This window comes from Pipra filicauda, unplaced genomic scaffold (assembly GCF_003945595.2).
Source record: "Pipra filicauda isolate LSUMZ 115617 unplaced genomic scaffold, ASM394559v2 scaffold11_size5308982_pilon, whole genome shotgun sequence".
NCBI classification, from domain to species: Eukaryota; Metazoa; Chordata; class Aves; order Passeriformes; family Pipridae; genus Pipra; species Pipra filicauda.
In genome coordinates this window covers 3,826,876-3,845,301 of record NW_024103652.1, presented here as the reverse complement: position 1 = coordinate 3,845,301, position 18,426 = coordinate 3,826,876, and the positions used below count along the sequence as shown (strand labels likewise).

Here is an 18,426-nt window from a genome sequence, read left to right as displayed (position 1 = left end):
CCTAAGAACCATTTTGTCTTCACTGAAAATCAGGTAGGAAGGGAAAAACCTTCCATCTGTACAAATCAACTGTAGTGTGCAAATAGTATCAGTTTTCAAGAAGATATCCCTTTACACACCAAAGCTTCTCTGCTACATATCCTGTTAAACAATGGTATTATAAAGCCAACAAAAAAGAAAGTCTTTAATTCCTAAACAGTAGACAAATAAGCCACACAGTAAAATGGCACATCTTATTTTTCCCTGTGCTTTTCCATCTTAGCTCTGCCTAGCATAATTCAATTCCAAATGTGCATGCCTGGTCTTTTATAATGTACAAGAATGAGTTGGAAAGTGGAGTTTGTGAAATCATATGTCACAACAAAGGTTTGTATTCTCGAGGATTAAAATATTTTTGTATATAAGGAAAGCTTTTTTACATTTAAAAATGAAGAGTTCAAAACAGAATAATCAAGACAAGACAACACATCACTTTTAAATAAAATGTTGCGTTTACCTGTCTTTAATGTTGGTCAGGTGTCCTCTCCAGTTCCTTCCTGGTATACTAATACGTACAGAGGGAAAGATATATAAAAACATTATATTCTTATTTAACAACACCTGAATTATAGATAAAGAATAATTATATTTTGGTCAACATTTAGAAATAAAAAAATCAATCAATCATCTACCCTGCAAAGAAATTATATGAAGATTCATATATAATTTAGTAATGCCTGAAATTATTATATAAAGAACCAGCATTTAACAACATGCAAAGAAGTAACACCATCAATCTCCCCAGTTTATCTTGTCACCAAATTTTAAGAACTATACAAATAATTGTGGTGCACTGACAACTTTTAAGTTGCTGCCCTGCACATTCATAAACTATTCCAATAATGGTAGTGCATTCCTGCTGCCATATTTTTCATGCAGCAGACTAACTTGTAAAATGGCTCTGTAGCTCACACAAAACGAAGCCAACAGCTAAAAAAAGAAATCATAGATGGGCTCACATACAACCTCATGACAAACATGTAGTGGACTCAGGTGAACCCCTCTGTGCACGTGCATTGTAACTAATTGTAGTTAGCAGTCTGACCATCACTACTCATGAAAACAAACTGCATGGCCTGCTAAATACTGTGCTAAAACAGAGTCTCATTTAAAGATTATTCATCTCCTAGTATTCTATACAAAGTCAATACATTTAACCTTCACTTAATTAAGTTGAATTTGCTGTCTCTTTTTTTCAAAGAAAGAAACTATCTAACCTTCAAATAACTTACTACTTCTACACTCCAATAGATTACAGGAAAAACCCTCATATTCCTGTCAATATTCCTTATGTACCACCCCAGAAAGAGACAAAATCGGCTATTTTGGACAGCCATGACCCATTGCAATTTCCTACTTTCTGTACCAAGAAGTAACATAAAAGGTGAAATCAGTAAGAATTTTACACTTTCACACTAATTTGGGAACAAAAATAAAATGCATCTTTTCATGACAACATGTCTTTTGTGGAGAAGCAACTACCAAAATGAGATGCTGAGGGTTCTTAATCTGTAAGATAATGTGAATCCCACCCTCATGAACTGCACCTCGCTATGGAAACATTTACCTTTCAAACCAGAGCTTTATACTCTGCATAAATGTTTCGTGAGGGTATATTTGGTTCTCTCTCAAATATAAGAGGATGCCAAACAGCTCTTTTTGTAACTCAGCACCTTTCATACCCTTGCTGAAATCAAAAAATGACTGCAGGACATCCAAAGTTGGGACCACATCCTTAGTCAACATTTCATGGTAAAGCTCAAAAGCAAGTTTCATTTCTTGGTGACAGCTGGCTGCTTTGATACAGGATTCATAGCTTGTCCGTGAGGGAATCATAATCTTTTTTGCTTCTTCCAAAAGAGTCAAGGCCATTCTCCACTGATCCGAATTACTCAGCCCCTTGATAAAAAGGTTGTAAGCCCCAATTTCTAAAATCTTAAATCTGACTTTCATTATATCATACACATCACGGATTTCTGAGACCTGTCCCTGCTGGACACACAGTGTCAGGTATTTGACCAACACACTGTATGAAATGTCACCATTACGCTTTGCCACGTGGGTCAGCAAGGACTTGGCCACATCAATGGGGCTGTTGCACCTTATCATACTGTTCAACATCAATTCTTCAAATATTTCAGGTAATTGGAAGTTTTCCCTTAGTCTGTTCCATTCCTCAGACTGCAAAGGTTTTTCTGGAGGTTGTACATTTGTAAACTTATGCCTTGACACAACTGGACTCATTGACCATTTCTTTGCAGCTCCAACAGAGGAAGAAAAGTGGTGTTTTCCTTCAGGTATTTCTTTAGTCTCCTCATCCCATCCTTTTTCTTCTTTGCAATCAATTTCAGACCTTTTCTCAGTAGGTAAGACACCAGTTTCTTTGGGGTCCACTGGTAATGCAGTGCTGGAAGATGTCATAAAACTGAAATAGTTAATTTTTTCCCTAGTAGGGATGCTGAAAGAGGCAGCAAGGCATCTTGAAACAGGCCAGAACATGTGACATTTCCATAACAAAGCCTGAAACCCCCGGTGACTAGTTTGAGAAAAGAGTGCCATCACAAGAAGAAATTATGTCACTATTAGCTCACTGTATCTGATGCACTTGTACAGCTTGTATGGGGATGTTTATTAATAAAAGCCCAAGGGCTGTCAAGCTGCATAAACTTGTTTCAAAATGCTTGCTCTGACAGTCGTTTTTGTCTCTTACGGAAACAAAAACTGGTAAAATATTTTTTCACAAAAATCAATCTCTTAGACTGTGAGGACATCCATTCAAAATGACGGTATCTTTCTTTCTAGAGAAGATGCTTTGCAGGTTTGCATCTTATAATATCTGTATGTTGGTTACAGCAAAGATGAGTCCTGTGTATGTTGTACACAGAAAGGGAACTCCGATGCAACTACGCAAAAAGCACAGGGTGTTTTCTTCCTGCCTTCATCCAAGTTGAGACAGAAGATTTCCTAAAAACAGAAATAACACCAGGACATCATGACCTGCTCTGTTCTTTCCTGTCGTATTTACATTTGCATGACAGCAAACACGAAGCTCAAGGTACCTCAACGATTTCAAGTGAGGAATCCCACCCCCGATCCCTCGGGCAGCCCCAGCACGCAATTCCCACATTGCTTCCCTCGTAATTTTCAAATTGTGGCAAACTTCCGTTTCACTGGTTTCCTCAATCCCAAATCCTTGGTACCGCCGCTGCCAAAGGGGCAGACCACCGCCACGGGCGGTAGCTACACTGCAATCCCTGGTATGTGTTGGGCTGTAAAGGTAAATACCGGAGGGTCCGGCGGCTGCTGCGGCTCACTCGGTACCCCGCGGGCACGGCCCGTCCGCGCCGCCCAACGCTACAGCTCCCGGTGCGCACAGCGGCGCGGCCCTCGATACGGGAAGTCTTTCCCTTTCCCTTTCTCCTTCTTTCTTTCCCTTTCCTTCCCCCCCCCCCCCGGGTCGGGCCCACCTGACTCTGCTGCCGGCGCGCGCTGCGCGGCGGGGCGGAGCGGGGCACGCGGCGCCTGGGACGCGCGCCCGCGCGCGGAGCCAATCGCATCTCACCGCGCGCCCCGCTGGGGCGGGCGGGGGGAGGAGCGGAGGGGCTGAGCCGCCATATTGGATGAGGGCACGAAGCTCCGAGGGGTAGCGGCGCGTCGGTGCGCACGCGCGCGGAGGCGGCCGGGCGGTCGCGCGGGGCCATGGAGTGGGAGCGGAGGCTGCGGGGCCGCCTGGCCGCGCGCCGCGCGCGTGAGTGCCCCGGGAGCGCGGAGCGGGCCGGGGAGCGTCGGGAGAGCGCCCCGGGGCACCCGAATGGGGGGCGGGGGGGGCCGGCGGGGCGAGCGTCGGCCTGTCTGGTGCTGCCGTGGTTCGCCTGTCCGGGCTCCCGCGGGGGCCGGGCGGCTCCTGGAGCCTCCCTGCGGAGAAGCAGACGGCCCTGTTTTGGGGTCAGGGACAGCAGGGGCGGGGTGACGAGCCACGGGAGCTGCTCTGTCCAGGACGTGCCCCCGCGGCATCCTTGGCTGGGAACGCTCTATTCGCGAGCGAGCGCACAGAGCTCGTGCGGGTGGGGAGGGACATCCCCGACCTGGCAGCAGGAAAGGCGATTGATGCTGCTGCTCGCAGTAAGCAGCACCGTAAACAACGCTGCCCCTGTGAAACAGGAACGCTGCTGCTCTGTCAGTCATCCCCGTGTATCTGCTACAATTGCATATCTTACTCAAAACATATACGTGTGGCACATTCTTATATAATTTATGTAATAGGCCTGTGCTCCGTTAATTTCCGCCTAATATTTGTGTTAGTCAACAGCACAGCTGTATAAGCCTCAGTGTTAACTCTGTTTTTCAAGCGCCTGGTTACATTAGAGCTCTGAAGTACAGTGTGAAAATTCTTTTCTGTGTCAATCAGCCAAAAAGAGTGAACAAGAACTAAAAGATGAAGAAATGGAATTGTTCACAAAGTATTACATGGAATGGAAAGGAGGAAAAACAAGTGGCAATACATCATATACAAACATCCCACGATTTTACTACAGGGTAAGTGCAGTATCCAGATAAACTTTAACAAGAGGCTGTTTTGCATTATAAAGAAAGTTTTGCTCCTTCAAAGAGACCCTGCAGCTTCAGAAGCTAAAGTAGATTGAAATCTGAGTGATGTGAATTGCTTAGCATAATTTTTCGTTTTGTACAGTTGTCAATTTCTGCAGTTTTAAATAATTACTAAATCTCATCAAAGTCCATGAAATAGTTTGCTCATCAGGCTGCTTGCTAAAGATAGGAAGTCCTCTTTCAGAGACACTTCCTGTTTTAACTAAATTTTGACATACTGGTGTTGTAAATACGTATCTTCTGGTTCCTGTTTAGACTCGATGGGATGCTGCTTCATGGAAACAGTGGGTCCTTGGTCTTGGAGACTGAACATAGATCTGTTGCTTGCATCACCCAGCAGAAATGTTTGGTCCAGTAACTTAGATATGAGATGAATCAGATTGGGATGGGAGCACAAGTTTGAAATCTGGATATTGCTGGTACTTGTCAACTTGACTGCTCAACTGCTGTCTAACCTCTCATGGTCACATATTCCTTAGGATCTTGCATTTCTGCCAGTTAGGTTCTCAAGTACCTATGTTTCAATTGATGAATACATAAGCAGCTCTCTGAGTTCCAATAGTGCTGTACAGTTTGGCACATGAATGCTGGCAGAACTTTCACACTAGGTGTTCTTCCATTTTATTTGTTGGCCATAACAAGTCTAGTAGACATTCACACTTTTGAGAGTCATGCCTACAAAAAATAGAAAGCGCTACTCTCTCCCGAGCAAAAACACAATGGTAAATGTCATTTATGTGTGAGCCCTGGTACCTTGCAACCATGGGAAAGTGCTTATTGGGGAGGTTATCAGGTATGAGGTACATCTCCATCCCTTATGTTAAAGATATCCTGCTTTAAATAGATACGTTAGTATTGAAATGGTTTGAGACAGTATGCAAGTATTCCCTGTAGCAGAAGCAGGTACCACGCAACATACTAAACAGTGGTTGACTGGCTATTTTCTGTCAAGTAAACAGCTTCATCAGAGTGTATGACTCAGGACTACCTAAGAGTACATGCTTTGTAGTTTTTGAATGGTGCAGAAAATTAAAATGCCACAATGTTTCTAGCTGCCAGCTGAAGATGAAGTCTTGCTTCAGAAATTAAGAGAAGAATCTAGGGCTGTCTTTCTGCAAAGGAAGAGTAGAGAGCTGTTGGATAATGAAGAGCTGCAGGTATGAAAATATTTTCTGTATGTCTTGTGATGGCTTCTGAAACAATTTTGATTATCTCCTGTCAGAGTTTGATTATCTCCTGTTTGTGCACAGAATCTTGTGGTAAGGTGCTTTCTATTTGGGCACAGTGAGTGGTCGTGAAGTATGAGCTAAAGCTGAAGTGCTGCTGACACTTGGGCTGGTAGTGTTGGTGTAAAGCTGCCTCGTTATGACATATATGAGGACTAAATTAATGGCTTCTGGGTTTCCAGCGTAATGAATGCAAAAGTGGGCCTAGATGATGAAATAAGTTCTGTTTATGTATCACTGAGAGAGACTCCAAAGATGGTTGATTTTGCTGAACTGCAAAGACAAAAGAGGCACGACCCTAGAAATCCTAGTGGGTGAGAGTGTGCATGTGTTTAACACCAGTTTAAGGCAGTGGAAGTAGCACTTTCTTTTCTGGCTGAACCGACGATGTGTACTCATTAACTGAGAGAACCTTACATCAAACCCACATTTTTGCTGAGTTTCTTAAACACTTTATCTTAAGCACAATCACATCTCTAGAAAGATATCTTCTTAACCAAATGTAAATACCTTTTAAGAACCTATGGTTTCTACTGGACAAACATCAGACATCACCAATGATTGGGGAAGAAGCAATGATCAATTATGAGAACTTCCTGAAAGTTGGTGAAAAAGCTGGACCAAAATGCAAGTAAGGCTTTCTTCACTTGTATATGCTCACTTTGGCTAAACCTAAGTGCTGCTCTAAGTTTTGGTTGCTAAAATAGATGGAAACAGTTTAATGGTGAGATAAAATCATGTCCATGTAGTTACCGATGAACTAGTTGCTTTACATCCTTGTAACAGTGTAGTGCTCTGCATCACTGAGGGAACTTTATCATTGATAGAGATACCTGGAAAAGCAGTGCTGCGTCCTTTTCAAGAAGAAATTTTTATCAGCATTGGTATTTTTATGATGTTAGTGGTCAGTATACCGCACATTTTGTATTTGAACTGGAAATTACATCTCCAGAGATATTGCCTAACCTTCCCTATCTTCTGATGCAGAATTTCCTGCCAGATGTTCTGTGTACGGCATACAGTGAATGTTACTTCTTTATGCTCCTCCTGGAGGTGGCTGTTGTGCACATAGCTTTGTGATTCAGTTTTGGGCAAAAGCAGATTAGTTGTCAGTACTAGCAGTTCCATTTCTGTGCATGTTGTAGAAGATTGGAAGCGACCAAACATACTGTACTAAAGAGAAATTAAGTTGACTAAAGGCTCCCAAAACTCCCACATCGCTGAAGAGTCATGAGCAGCAAAGGCAGCTGCTTTTTAATGAGTTTACCATTGTTACTTGGTAGGATCCCACTTGATGAGTGTAATGTTAGCACATTATGTGTTGTTAAAACGTTATTTTACAGTATCTGCAAATTTCAAATACTGTAACTGGATCTGTCAGTGCAGTGTAATCAGATGCATAGAAGTAGCTTTGTGTTTATGTTTTACAGGCAGTTTTTCACAGCGAAGATCTTTGCTAAATTACTTCATAATGATCCTTATGGGAGGATATCTATCATGCAGTTTTTCAATTATGTCATGCGAAAAGGTTAGTCGATACTTCTGTGTTAAAGAGAAGTTGTTTTAGGGCTATTTTTGGTTTTATTAATTACTTGATGTTCTCTTCAACAGCAGTGAGATCTAGCCCTTAACTGCAAATGTTGTTTTCTTGGAGGCTTGTGATTTTTTTTTCTGGTTACTAGGAGGTGGGAATCCACCCTACCTCTGAAATCCACTTCTCTCCAGCCAGAGGTATCCTTGATCTGTTTATTATATATATTGCTGTTTATTATATATATTGTTACTCTGATTTCCTTTATTCAGGCAATACTGTGAAGTGCAAAACAATAAAGTTCCATGGCAAGTGTGATCCTAACCACTGTGATCAGGCAGATAGCTTTGTTTGTTGTTTTTCCTTCTGCAGAGTGGTATTGTCTATGTTGTCTAACTGCGTTTGTCAAATATGTCAGTACGTTTCTCTGCTTGTCACTGTAGCCTTACTGTATATTCAGCTATTTTTTATTGTAATTAACCACTTGGGCTGAAAAATGCGTTTTAAATCTTTATTAGATCTTGTTTAAAAACATTAGGCTGGCTAGCAGAAAGGAAGGTTGTCTCATTGTCTTTTGCCCTGGCTCCTGTGTTCTTAGATCTGCTAGAGCCTTTGGGAGAGGAGAACAACACCTTTCTTGGAGCAGCTCAGCCTGCTTAACTTAAAATCTTCTAGTGCAAGGGATGAGAGATGTGTTGAGCAGGAAACATGGCGTGCAGATGTGCACAGTATGCAAGAAAGGAGGAATAGACCCATTTCCAACAACAAACCCAAAGCTGCAGGATAGGAGACTTGTGAAGAAGTCTGTGAAAATTGTGTGCATTTCAAAAAGGCCTTCCTGGCTGGACGCAACAGAGGTTCTTTCAGAGCTTTGTTTCACCCAGAAGTTTCAAGTCTTGTGTATTTATGGTGTTACCTTTTTCTAAACAAACAAAAAAAAAGCCACCATCACCAAATCACTTCATGATCGGTGATGCACTTACCTTTAAATTTAACCAACAAAGAAGCAGCCTCACTGCATAACCTCTGCCATCTCTGAGGGACACTTAGGCCACCTTGAGAAACACTTACCTGGAAGAGATGAATGTTATGAAGGACAGCTTGTATTGCATAAGAGGAATTTTTGAATGGTTTCTTCATAAAATGGTAGTTAATTTTAACATTGAGTATGTGAATAATAGTTTTTATGCCTAATCTATACTTCATCACTGTTACAGTATTTTAACAATGGCTTCAAGGCCATTGTCCTGTAGACTGTACAATTAATGTGTCTTCTCATTGCAAAAGAGATGCTTGTGCTATTCTAATTCTCTTCTTGTAAACCAGAAGTGAGGGCAGGACCTTTGGCTGTAGCTGCAGTGTCTTGTGCTATACAGAGGGTTGTAGCAGTCTGTATATGACATTGTACAGCTGTTCAATGCAGTGAAAATGCACTGCTACATGTCTCTAAGTCAGTGGAGAGAATGAATCCGTATAATTTCATGTAGCCAACAATGTGTGCTTGCAGCCCAGAAGGCCAACCGTATCCCGGGCTGCATCAAAAACAGCATGGCCAGCAGGTTAGGGGAGGTGATTCTCCCCCTCACCTCTGAGACTCATGAGACCCCACCCGGAGTCAGCACAAGAAGGACATTAATCTTTTCTGTGATGATAGTCTGAGACAGAGTTAGGGTTGTTCAGCCTGGAGAAGGGAAAGCTCTGGGGAACCCTCATTGTGGCCTTTCAGTACTTAAAGGGACCATGTGAAAGAGAGGGATAGTGACTTCTTACGTGCGCAGATAGTGATAGGACAAGGGGGAGCAGTTCTAAATTAAAAGAGGAGGCATTTGATTAGATGTTAGCAAGAAATTCTTTACTCAGAGGGTGGTGAGGCACTGGAACAGGTTGTCCAGAGAGGTTGTGGATACACTCTCCCTGAAGTGTTCAAGGCCAGGTTGGATGGAGCTTTGAGGAACCTGATGTAGTGGGTGGCATCTCTGCCTATGGGGGGGGTAGGGGAGTGTTGGAATTGGATGAATCTTTAAGGTCCCTTCCAATCCAAGCCATTAAATGATATAAGAAAGAAAATGTGTTGTCTGCTCTGCCATTTTTCGCATCTAGTTGTTATAATGCAGTCTTGACCACAGCGTACCGTATATTACCAGTGACTCTTACAAAATTAAAGACTGAAACAGTGTTTCTAAGCAGTACATGACATGGCTTTGCTTAAATCTCAGAGAAATGGGAAGAGGCACTTAATATCTGACTGTGCCTTATGGCCTCTAGAACAACTTCAAATTTTGGTGAGAACTGAAAAGCCCCATGGATTTCTCACATTTTAATTCTGTTTTCTGGTTCACAGTATGGCTTCATCAGACAAGAATAGGTCTCAGTTTATATGATGTGGCAGGACAAGGCTACCTCAGAGAATCAGTGAGTAAATTCTTGATTAATTTCATGTCTCTTTTTAATCAAATGACAGAGCATCAGAAAGAGTCCAATTTTGTTCTTGTCTTGTCTCGTAAAAGTATCATAATGTAGATTTGGGGCGGGCACATTTGTTTGGATAAATAACAATTCATGTATTCTAGAGATTTGGTGGTGACAGTGCTGCTAGCCTTTTTAGCATATGGGTAATTGTCTGTAAAAGGAGACTGTAGTTTCATGAGACTAAGGTTACATGTCATTAGCACTTCACTAGATTTAGCAGGATGTAGTAAAAATCACAAATTATTCATTCTTCAGTGAATTATTCTCCTAACAGGAATTAATATTAGAAAGTAAATAAAAATGCCTTAGTTACCACTCTACTTTAAAAAAAAGTATCAAAGAATATTCAGCAATGGAATAATCCAATTAGGAGTTATGCATTCATATTTGAAAAAGGTACAGTGAATGCATTTATATTTACATGTAAATATCATGTCCTTTGTAAATTCTGCTTTATTAGTAGATTGTTTCAGTAATGGAATCACATGTGCACATATATGATCTGGGGTTTCCTTCACAGAGACAAAAGCTTTTTTACCTGCTTTCATGCTCTTTCCTGCATTGTTACAGGATTATATTTTTAACAAAGCGTACTTGAAAGTCACGGTGGGATGCAGCAAGCATGCGACAATAGTAGTGTTTAAAACTTTTCTTTCTTAATTCTGCAGGATTTAGAAAACTATATTTTGGAGCTAATCCCTACTTTGCCACAACTGGATGGCTTAGAAAAATCTTTTTACTCCTTCTATGTCTGCACAGCGGTTAGAAAGTTCTTCTTCTTTCTGGATCCTCTCAGAACAGGTAGGTCCATATTTTCAAAATTCTAAATATGCCAGAGATTTTCACTTGTAAAATGTTTCCACTAAAGCTACTTGTGTTTTCAAAGTAAAGCGTACTTGTCCTTGTAGGCTTTTGTTCAGCATTTGAAGATTAATCTGCACTGAAGACCATGAGTCTTTATTGTGGGTCTAATAATCTGCTTTTACAGCAAATGAATTTCTGTGAGATAACTCTATAATACCACAACTGATGGGTATCTTATATAAACTGATAAATAAGATGTTTTTTCATTATAATGCACCATCAGCAGTAGCTAATTTTGTAAGTCTTCAGGGTGAATAGAAAACACAGCCAGAAACAGACAACTGCTTGCCAGAACATCCACAGAGCTGTGGAAATGCTCTAGAATGGTCGTAGCGATGTGCTTCTCCTGTGATTAAATTTGTGTGCACCATGTAGACCCACTAGAAAAGGTTTGCAGTTAAGGCTGCTACTCCTTGTAACAGATGTAGCTCCCTTGGAGAACAGTTTTTTCCTGTGCTCTTGATTTAAGTCACAAACTGCAGGTGTTTTCAAGATCTAGCTGTGCCACTTGTAAACATCAGAATTGTGTGGGCAGTAGCCTCTGGCAGAAGTGATTACAAACATGTAGAGAGGGTGTGTGGGAAGTTATAGTGCCATTATTTTACTCAGCTCAGTGTCAGTGCGCCAGTCAGAGCTTCACCAGCGGAAGTGCATTCTGTCACCTTAGCTTTGTGTCACATCTGTAGTTTCTGAAGATGTAAAAATATCACATCACTTCAGATACTTTATTATTTCAACAAATTTTTTAAGCATGCGTTCTTTACGCTTTTTATTTTACACATTGAGTTGATTGTTTTACACACACATTTTTTATTTAGTTTTCTGGCTTTTAAGGCTTCAGGGTAACTCCTGCCAGTGTCAGGCTAGTTTTATTCAGTCATTGTAAAAGGTATTTTTATTTTATCTCTTAAATTAGAGCCTTATCCGTGCTGTTAGAAGTTAGTTTTGTTTAGTTTTGTTTTTTTTTAAAAGTAATTTTTTTCTGCTCAGAATGCTTCTTTCTGAAGTAGAACCACCTAAATGAGAACAGTCAAATGGATGTGTTGGCAGAGCAACTATTAAAATGTATTTTCCTTTTCTTGCTGCAGGGAAGATAAAGATACAGGATATTTTAGCTTGCAGCTTCCTGGATGATTTACTGGAGGTAAAGATCTCTTAGCATATACTATTGTATTTTAATTTACTCTTTCTGAATTCTAACTTTATGTTTCGCTTAGTTAAGGGATGAAGAACTCTCTAAAGAAAGTCAGGAAACAAACTGGTTTTCTGCTCCTTCTGCATTAAGAGTTTATGGTAGGTTCCTTTACATGTGAATGCTTTTCTTCTCTCCTCTCTACCTTGTATGACTTACTCACATTATAAGTGTTATTTTTTTCCTCTGTTTTTGTCATGTTAAATCCTCGTGCTAACTTGTCTTTTCAAATCCTGTAGCCATCCTTTCAGTGTATCTTCCTGACCTTGTTCACAGTTTCAGTTCTCCGCTATTGCTTTTTATCACAGTTTTATAATGTCACCTTGTGCTTGTTGCACAAGATGCAAGATTCCTCTGTAACCTTCTCTTTTGACTGTTCTGTTCATGCTTTTGCATCATCTTTAGCTCTTTTTTCATGCTTAAAAATAATATACTCTGTTTAAAGTAATATGCTCTTAGCCTTCTGCTCTTTTTTCTGTATACCCAGCTATTACCTAGATTAGAACTACTAACACCTCATTATGGGAATCACACTTCCTCTCCTGCCATAATCTATGCTCATTTGTGATGCTTTATGAATATTATTGTGAATCTAGCATATTCCCACTTAGCTGCATTAATTTTATTATGGAAATTAAATAACTGTTGAAATGATAACTTTTCTTTCTCCGTTGAAACAGTTCTTTGTTGATAGAGGTATATTATGGTTTGCTCTCAATATCTCCTCCCTAGGTCAGTACTTAAACCTTGATAAAGATCACAATGGCATGCTCAGCAAAGAAGAACTGTCCCGATATGGAACAGGGACTCTGACCAACATATTTTTGGATCGTGTCTTTCAGGAATGCTTAACTTATGATGGTGAAATGGTAATCACATATTTTCACTTTGTTCACAACATGAAAGCTTTGGCTTGTTGAGTTGGGAAATGTCTAACAATCAGTATCTTTGGAAATAAAGCATAGCTTGAGGTAAAAGAACTTTGGTTTATCATTGTGCACACAAATGACCACGCAGCATATTAGAAAATTAATTTTCTTAACAGCAAGGTGAGTGCAGTGTGACTTAAAGGTAAGTTGCTTGTTTCAAAAAGCAGAGATGATACAGAATCAAGACATCTTAGGATAAAGTCTCTTGTAGATTCAGTAACAAAAGTGCATGTTGAAAAAAAGTATAGCTGTAGGAGTGCTTTTTAGTTACACGATTCTTTAAAAAGAACCAAAGACAAGTGGCACACCTGAAACTAGTGCAAGTGAGCTAACCTGTCCACTTCTTCATGGAGACAACAGTGTTTTTCATTGTAAGCTTTCCGTAGCTGTGAAAAATGAGAATTCTAACTTAGAGTTAAAATAACACCTTCTTATCTATATTTTTTTAAAGCTTTACTTAATGTTCAGCCTTAAAACAACTTAATTGTTGTTTGCATTCAGATGACTGAAATGTAAAGCAATAAATTACAAATTCTATATACAGCCCTTCTGCCACCGTAGCAGTTGTTTAGTAGAAACATAATCATTGAGGTCATTAGGGATCTCTTAATTGCCCTTTTCTGGACTTGTAACAGTAGGTTCATCTCTCTCTTGTATGGGAGAGACCAGAGCAGGACCAGTGCTCATATGTAGTCTAAGCAGTGCTGAGTAGAGAAGGATCACCCTCCTCATCTTGCTAGCAAAGTTTTTTCCTAATGCAGCTGAGGATGCTGTCAGCACCCTTTACTGCAAGGGCCTGTTGCAAAGCTGCTTTCTGACTAGTCAGCCCCCAGCACGTACAGGTACATGGGGTTATTCCTCCCCGAATGCAGGATTTTGCATGTGTGTTGCTCTGTTGAGCTTGATGAGGCTCCTGTTAGCCCCTGTTTCCAGCCTGTCAAACTCCCTCTGAATGGCAGCACAACCCTCTGGTGTTAAGGTGAACAGGGCTGTTATATACTGAAGGATTTCTGTCCTTGTCACAACTTTATCTTCATTGGGAAACCAAGAATCAGTACTAATGAAAAAGAAAAGTGGGATACTTATTTGTAATGTTTACTTATGTTTTTATACCATGTGATTTGCCAAACCACCAACTCTGGTCTAAGGATTATATACTTAATTGGCCATATAGTTCACTGTTGGGTAACAGTAGGCTTACTGCCACCACACATTTAATTTGTAATTAAAACCTTTTATATGGTTTTTCTTCACTAGTTGGGTATGTTCAGCAGTCTAGAGATATATTAAACATTGTCTAAAAGTGTATCTATAGCATGTTTAATTTCGATTTATGCTTGGAATCCTATTTTGCTTCTAAAATAACAGGATTTCCTATCATCATCAGTCATTAAAAACTGACTTTTCTGTTCACATTAGTGGTGGCAGCCATTTTCTATTTCATGTTGTCTTTTTCAGAAAATAGACTGGGCCCCCTACAATGAAATAGCTGCCAATTATAGAGTTCCTGCTTGCAAAATCAATTTAGAAAGAAGACTGTAATAAACATGATTGTATCTACTTCTAGGACTATAAAACCTACCTGGACTTTGTGCTTGCATTAGAAAACAGAAAGGAGCCTGCAGCTCTGCAATATGTTTTCAAACTGCTTGATATAGAGAACAAAGGACACCTGAATGTCTTTTCCCTTAACTATTTCTTTAGGGTAAGTCTCTTTATACAAGTAGGCCATTTTCTGTGTTTATAGTGTTATAGCCTATGTACTTCTGCATGCAGATCTGCAGGAAATCACTTTAAATTACCAATAGCCACAGGGAGGCTAGTAATGACTTTTAAGATTTAAAATTAAAAAAAAAAAATTGGAAAGATTTCAAAAGGTATTTTTAGCAGTTTATCTGCAGTTGAAATTAACTGATTTCGGTTAGGAAAAGTATTTTCTATTGATTTGGGTTTGTTTTTTAATTGAAATTGTCCTAAAATTGCCTAATAATTACCTATTAAAATCTTTTATGACGGTTCTAATTGGTTATTGCCATTGGTTTTAATTTCCACTGTAATCCTAAAATTCAGTAGAAGAAACGAAAATAATGAAATGCAGTGATGGACCAGTACAGCTGGGGGATTTTTCATTCACTGTATTGCTTGCAAAAAGCTTCTGCATTTTTACCTGTTGTTTCCAGAATTGATTTTAAATCGATTTTATAGGAAAGTTTTGTTTTGTTTAGCAAACAAACACCACCCACCCCAGCCCCACACAAAAAAACCCCCAACAAACCAAATAGACAAAAAAAGGAAAAACAAAAGCCAACTTTTTTTCTTTTAGTGCCTTGGAACCACCTAATAAATTATGTGGAATGGACCTTTGGAGGTCACCTGCTCCGTCTGCTCAGAGCAGGCCCAGCTTCATCGCTAGGTTGAGTTGCTCAGAGCCTTGCCCAGGCAAATTTTGAATCTCTCCAGAGAGGGAGACTCTGTAACCTGTTTGGGTAGTCAGTGCATTCTGGTTTTTGACTACCCTGGCTGAGAAGAGTTTTCCCCTTACCCCTCCCACTTTTGTCTAGTTGGACTGCCTCTTGCTGCAGTCAGTGTGCACTGCCTCTCACCCTTTCACTGTGTGTCTCCAAGACAGTCTTGCTATGTTGTCTCTAACCACCTGCTAGGTAGTTGAAGGTAGTAATTAGATTTTCCTCACCTGCTCTTCAGGGGAATTAATCCCCATCTCAAACCTCTCCTCTTGGCTGTGCTGTAGCCCCCAAAGCATGCTGATAGCCCTATACTAGGTTCCCACTGGGTTGTCAGTGTCTCATAAAGGGGAGCCCAGAGCTGTGAGGCTGAATTTGGAGTACTGTGCCAAATGTTGTCAGGAGGAACAATCATTTCCCTGAACCTGCTAGGTGTGCTTGTACTAATGCAGCCCAGTATTTATCTGCCTTCATCACTACAAGGTCACCCTGCAAATTCCTATTCAACTTCCTGTGGACCGAGACCTCCAGCACCTTTCCTTCCAAGCTGCTCCAGCCAGCTGGCCCAAGGAGCATTCTGCTGCATGGAGTCATTCTGCTGCAGGACCAGGCAGGAGTTCTGTGGGTGCCTTTTGAACTTCATCATGAACTTCGTTTAGTAGTTGTAGCTGCCTTACATGCTTCATGGGCAGCTGTCAGATGATGGCTTGGCAATACTAAGCATCCTAGGGAAACAAGGCAATGACTTGTCTTCCCTCCCTGCTTTTACTGCTCACTGTTTTCCCAGCGCTTGCTCCGGTTCCGTTCATGTGGATATAGGATTCAGGGAGGCCAGGGGCCATATCAACTGTCTCTCATTTTAATAAAGGCTGTTAATTTACAGGTTTACATTTTACAAAAACATGAACTTTAGTGTTGTCATAGTACATAAGTGATTCTAATATGACAGCAATTTAACAAGGTAATTTTGCATTAGTTATGGTGGCGTAGCTGGTTTTGTGCATGTCTTCAGTTACATACTACTCTATGGCTTAGTTATTGAAAAAGCTCCTTCACTACAGCAGATACTTGATCGTACTCCAAAATGTGTCTCTCCTTTCAAGTTTTGGACATGGAATGTTGTAAGTTTTCCTTGAAATCAGAACAGTTCCTTTTGGCTCTGAATAGTTGCTTTCCTGTTAGTGTTGTGTGTGAACAGGTCAGCACCTGCAGAGGCTGTGCTGATACAACTATGCTGACAAGGCTGCGCCCCTTGTGCTAGTGAAGCGTTTTTGTTTACAGTTGTTCCTTGAAGACATAGGTTTGGTGATGCAGGTGTTTAAATAGTACCACATTAAAAGAATTAATTTGTCTTTCTGCTGATTGGTCTTTTCCCTTCTCTCTTTTCCTACCCTGTATTTCATACTTTGTCAGAAAATGTAACCTTCTGGTTAGGGTGTATTAGTACCTGAAGTTTTGAGTGTTGAGGGATAATATTCAAGTGTCTGAATTTCCCATTTGCAGAGTGCTTAAACGCTGGTCATAATGAAAGTGGGATTCTTATCATACACATTAAGAAGTGTGAACCTGAGATGTGTATCATTGATAATGCCTTAACTCACCCCTGCCTTACCTATGGAAGAAAAATGATTGCAAGCTGTACCATGAATGCTTTGTTACAGGGAAATACAGCTTAAGATGCAGAAGCATTAAAAATTTTCACACAGTGTCAGTATATACTGCACTAGCCATTCATAACTTCTTTTTTTTCTAGGCTATTCAGGAACAAATGAAAATTCATGGACAAGAACCAGTTTCTTTTCAGGATGTCAAGGTTAGCTTTACTGAATAAAGTATTACATGAAATCTTTGAATAAGCATTTTGTAATTTAATTACATCGTAGTTTCTAGGTTTTGTATAACTACTTGCAGAGTAGTAGAGATGAACTGGCTTGTCCTACTCATAGGTTTGAAAATGTCTTTCTATTCAGCTGTTGCTCTGTAAGATACTTGTTAAACACATGTTGCTTTTTCTCACACCTGAAGGAACTTGCTAAGTCCATTTTACAGTTCAGGATCATCCCTTGGGAGTGGGGGGGGCAGACTGGTGACTTAAAAAGCAGCTTATAAAACTGTCTTTATTACTGTCTACTTTATATTTAGCAGTTTTAGTACTTAAAAAAAAAGTACAAGAGCTTCTACAAAAGTTAGCTTATACAAGTGAACAGAGTTTTTCCTATTGCCACTTTGAGGCCAAAGCCTCCTCAGTAAGGAAAATTCTTATTTGAGAGGTGGGAGCTGAGCACACTGCCCCTAACTGTAGCCAGTTAGTGTGCTTTGTATCATAAGTGCTTTGGGACTTACTAGCTGCTTTTTTGTAAATTGGTGTGGGTGGCACTAGTTACCCAAAGATCATACAGTATGAAATAGCCATTATTCTGCTCATTAATATGGGGGGGGGGTTTCTCCCAATTTTGACTTTTCTTTCATAGGATGAAATCTTTGATATGGTGAAGCCTAAGGACCCTTACAAAATCTCCCTTCAAGACTTGATCAATAGCAGTCAAGGAGACACTGTTACCAGCATTCTAATTGACCTGAATGGGTTCTGGACATACGAGAACAGAGAGGTCCTTGTGGCAAGTGATAATGACAACACTGCTGATGTTGATGATGCGTGACTTCGAACTGGAGCAGACTGTATCCATAGAGATATCTTAATCTAATGCCCCAACTGTTGGGAGCTGGAAACATTCATTACTTGAATCAATTCCTCTTCCATTTCACTTCCCTCCCCTTCCCACCTTGCCCCCACGTATGATGTAAAATGCGGTACGCGCAGGAATCACAGAAATAATTTCTGAAACCAGAAAAAGCAAGTGTTAAGAGGCAAAAATTATCTTTTTTTTTAAATAAATATTTTTTGACTTTTTTCATGTGTAATAGGCCCTATTCTTTTTTAAATATGCTATTCTAAGTGTGAATTACCCTGAAAGTAAGGATGTGGTTCTTGGTGTCTTCAGCACTGGTGTCTTGGTGTCTTCAGCCATTCCAAGCCTCCCACTGCATTCTGTATGGCTTCCTCTAATGACAGCACTGTTGAGTACTCTGTTGTGAAAGCAGTCTT

General features: G+C 40.3%; 2 protein-coding genes across 4 annotated transcripts in view; one reads left to right on the top strand and one right to left on the bottom strand.

The window, feature by feature from the left end:
- PRORP (protein only RNase P catalytic subunit) overlaps positions 1-3,439 on the bottom strand; it is a 47,586-nt gene extending 44,147 nt beyond the window's left edge. The window contains exons 1-3 of one of the 3 annotated variants that reach the window (XM_039386646.1): positions 3,325-3,439; positions 1,607-3,003; positions 497-544 (exon numbers count right to left, since the gene is read on the bottom strand). In XM_039386646.1, coding sequence (XP_039242580.1) covers positions 497-544; positions 1,607-2,598 — 1,040 coding nt within the window. In that variant the 5' untranslated portion in view covers positions 2,599-3,003; positions 3,325-3,439. The remainder of the gene's footprint in view (positions 1-496; positions 545-1,606; positions 3,004-3,324) is intronic. The other 2 variants (XM_039386645.1, XM_039386641.1) reach the window with 2 other exon arrangements.
- On the top strand, positions 3,032-18,231 carry PPP2R3C (protein phosphatase 2 regulatory subunit B''gamma). The gene is made up of 14 exons (XM_027726832.1): positions 3,032-3,296; positions 3,665-3,787; positions 4,448-4,575; positions 5,700-5,804; positions 6,392-6,504; positions 7,304-7,401; positions 9,746-9,816; positions 10,542-10,674; positions 11,826-11,881; positions 11,955-12,030; positions 12,662-12,798; positions 14,426-14,563; positions 17,074-17,133; positions 17,792-18,231. Exons 1-14 carry the CDS (start codon positions 3,032-3,034, stop codon positions 17,978-17,980), a joined length of 1,692 nt encoding a protein of 563 aa, XP_027582633.1. The 3' UTR covers positions 17,981-18,231.
- Positions 18,232-18,426: the final 195 nt, after the last annotated feature.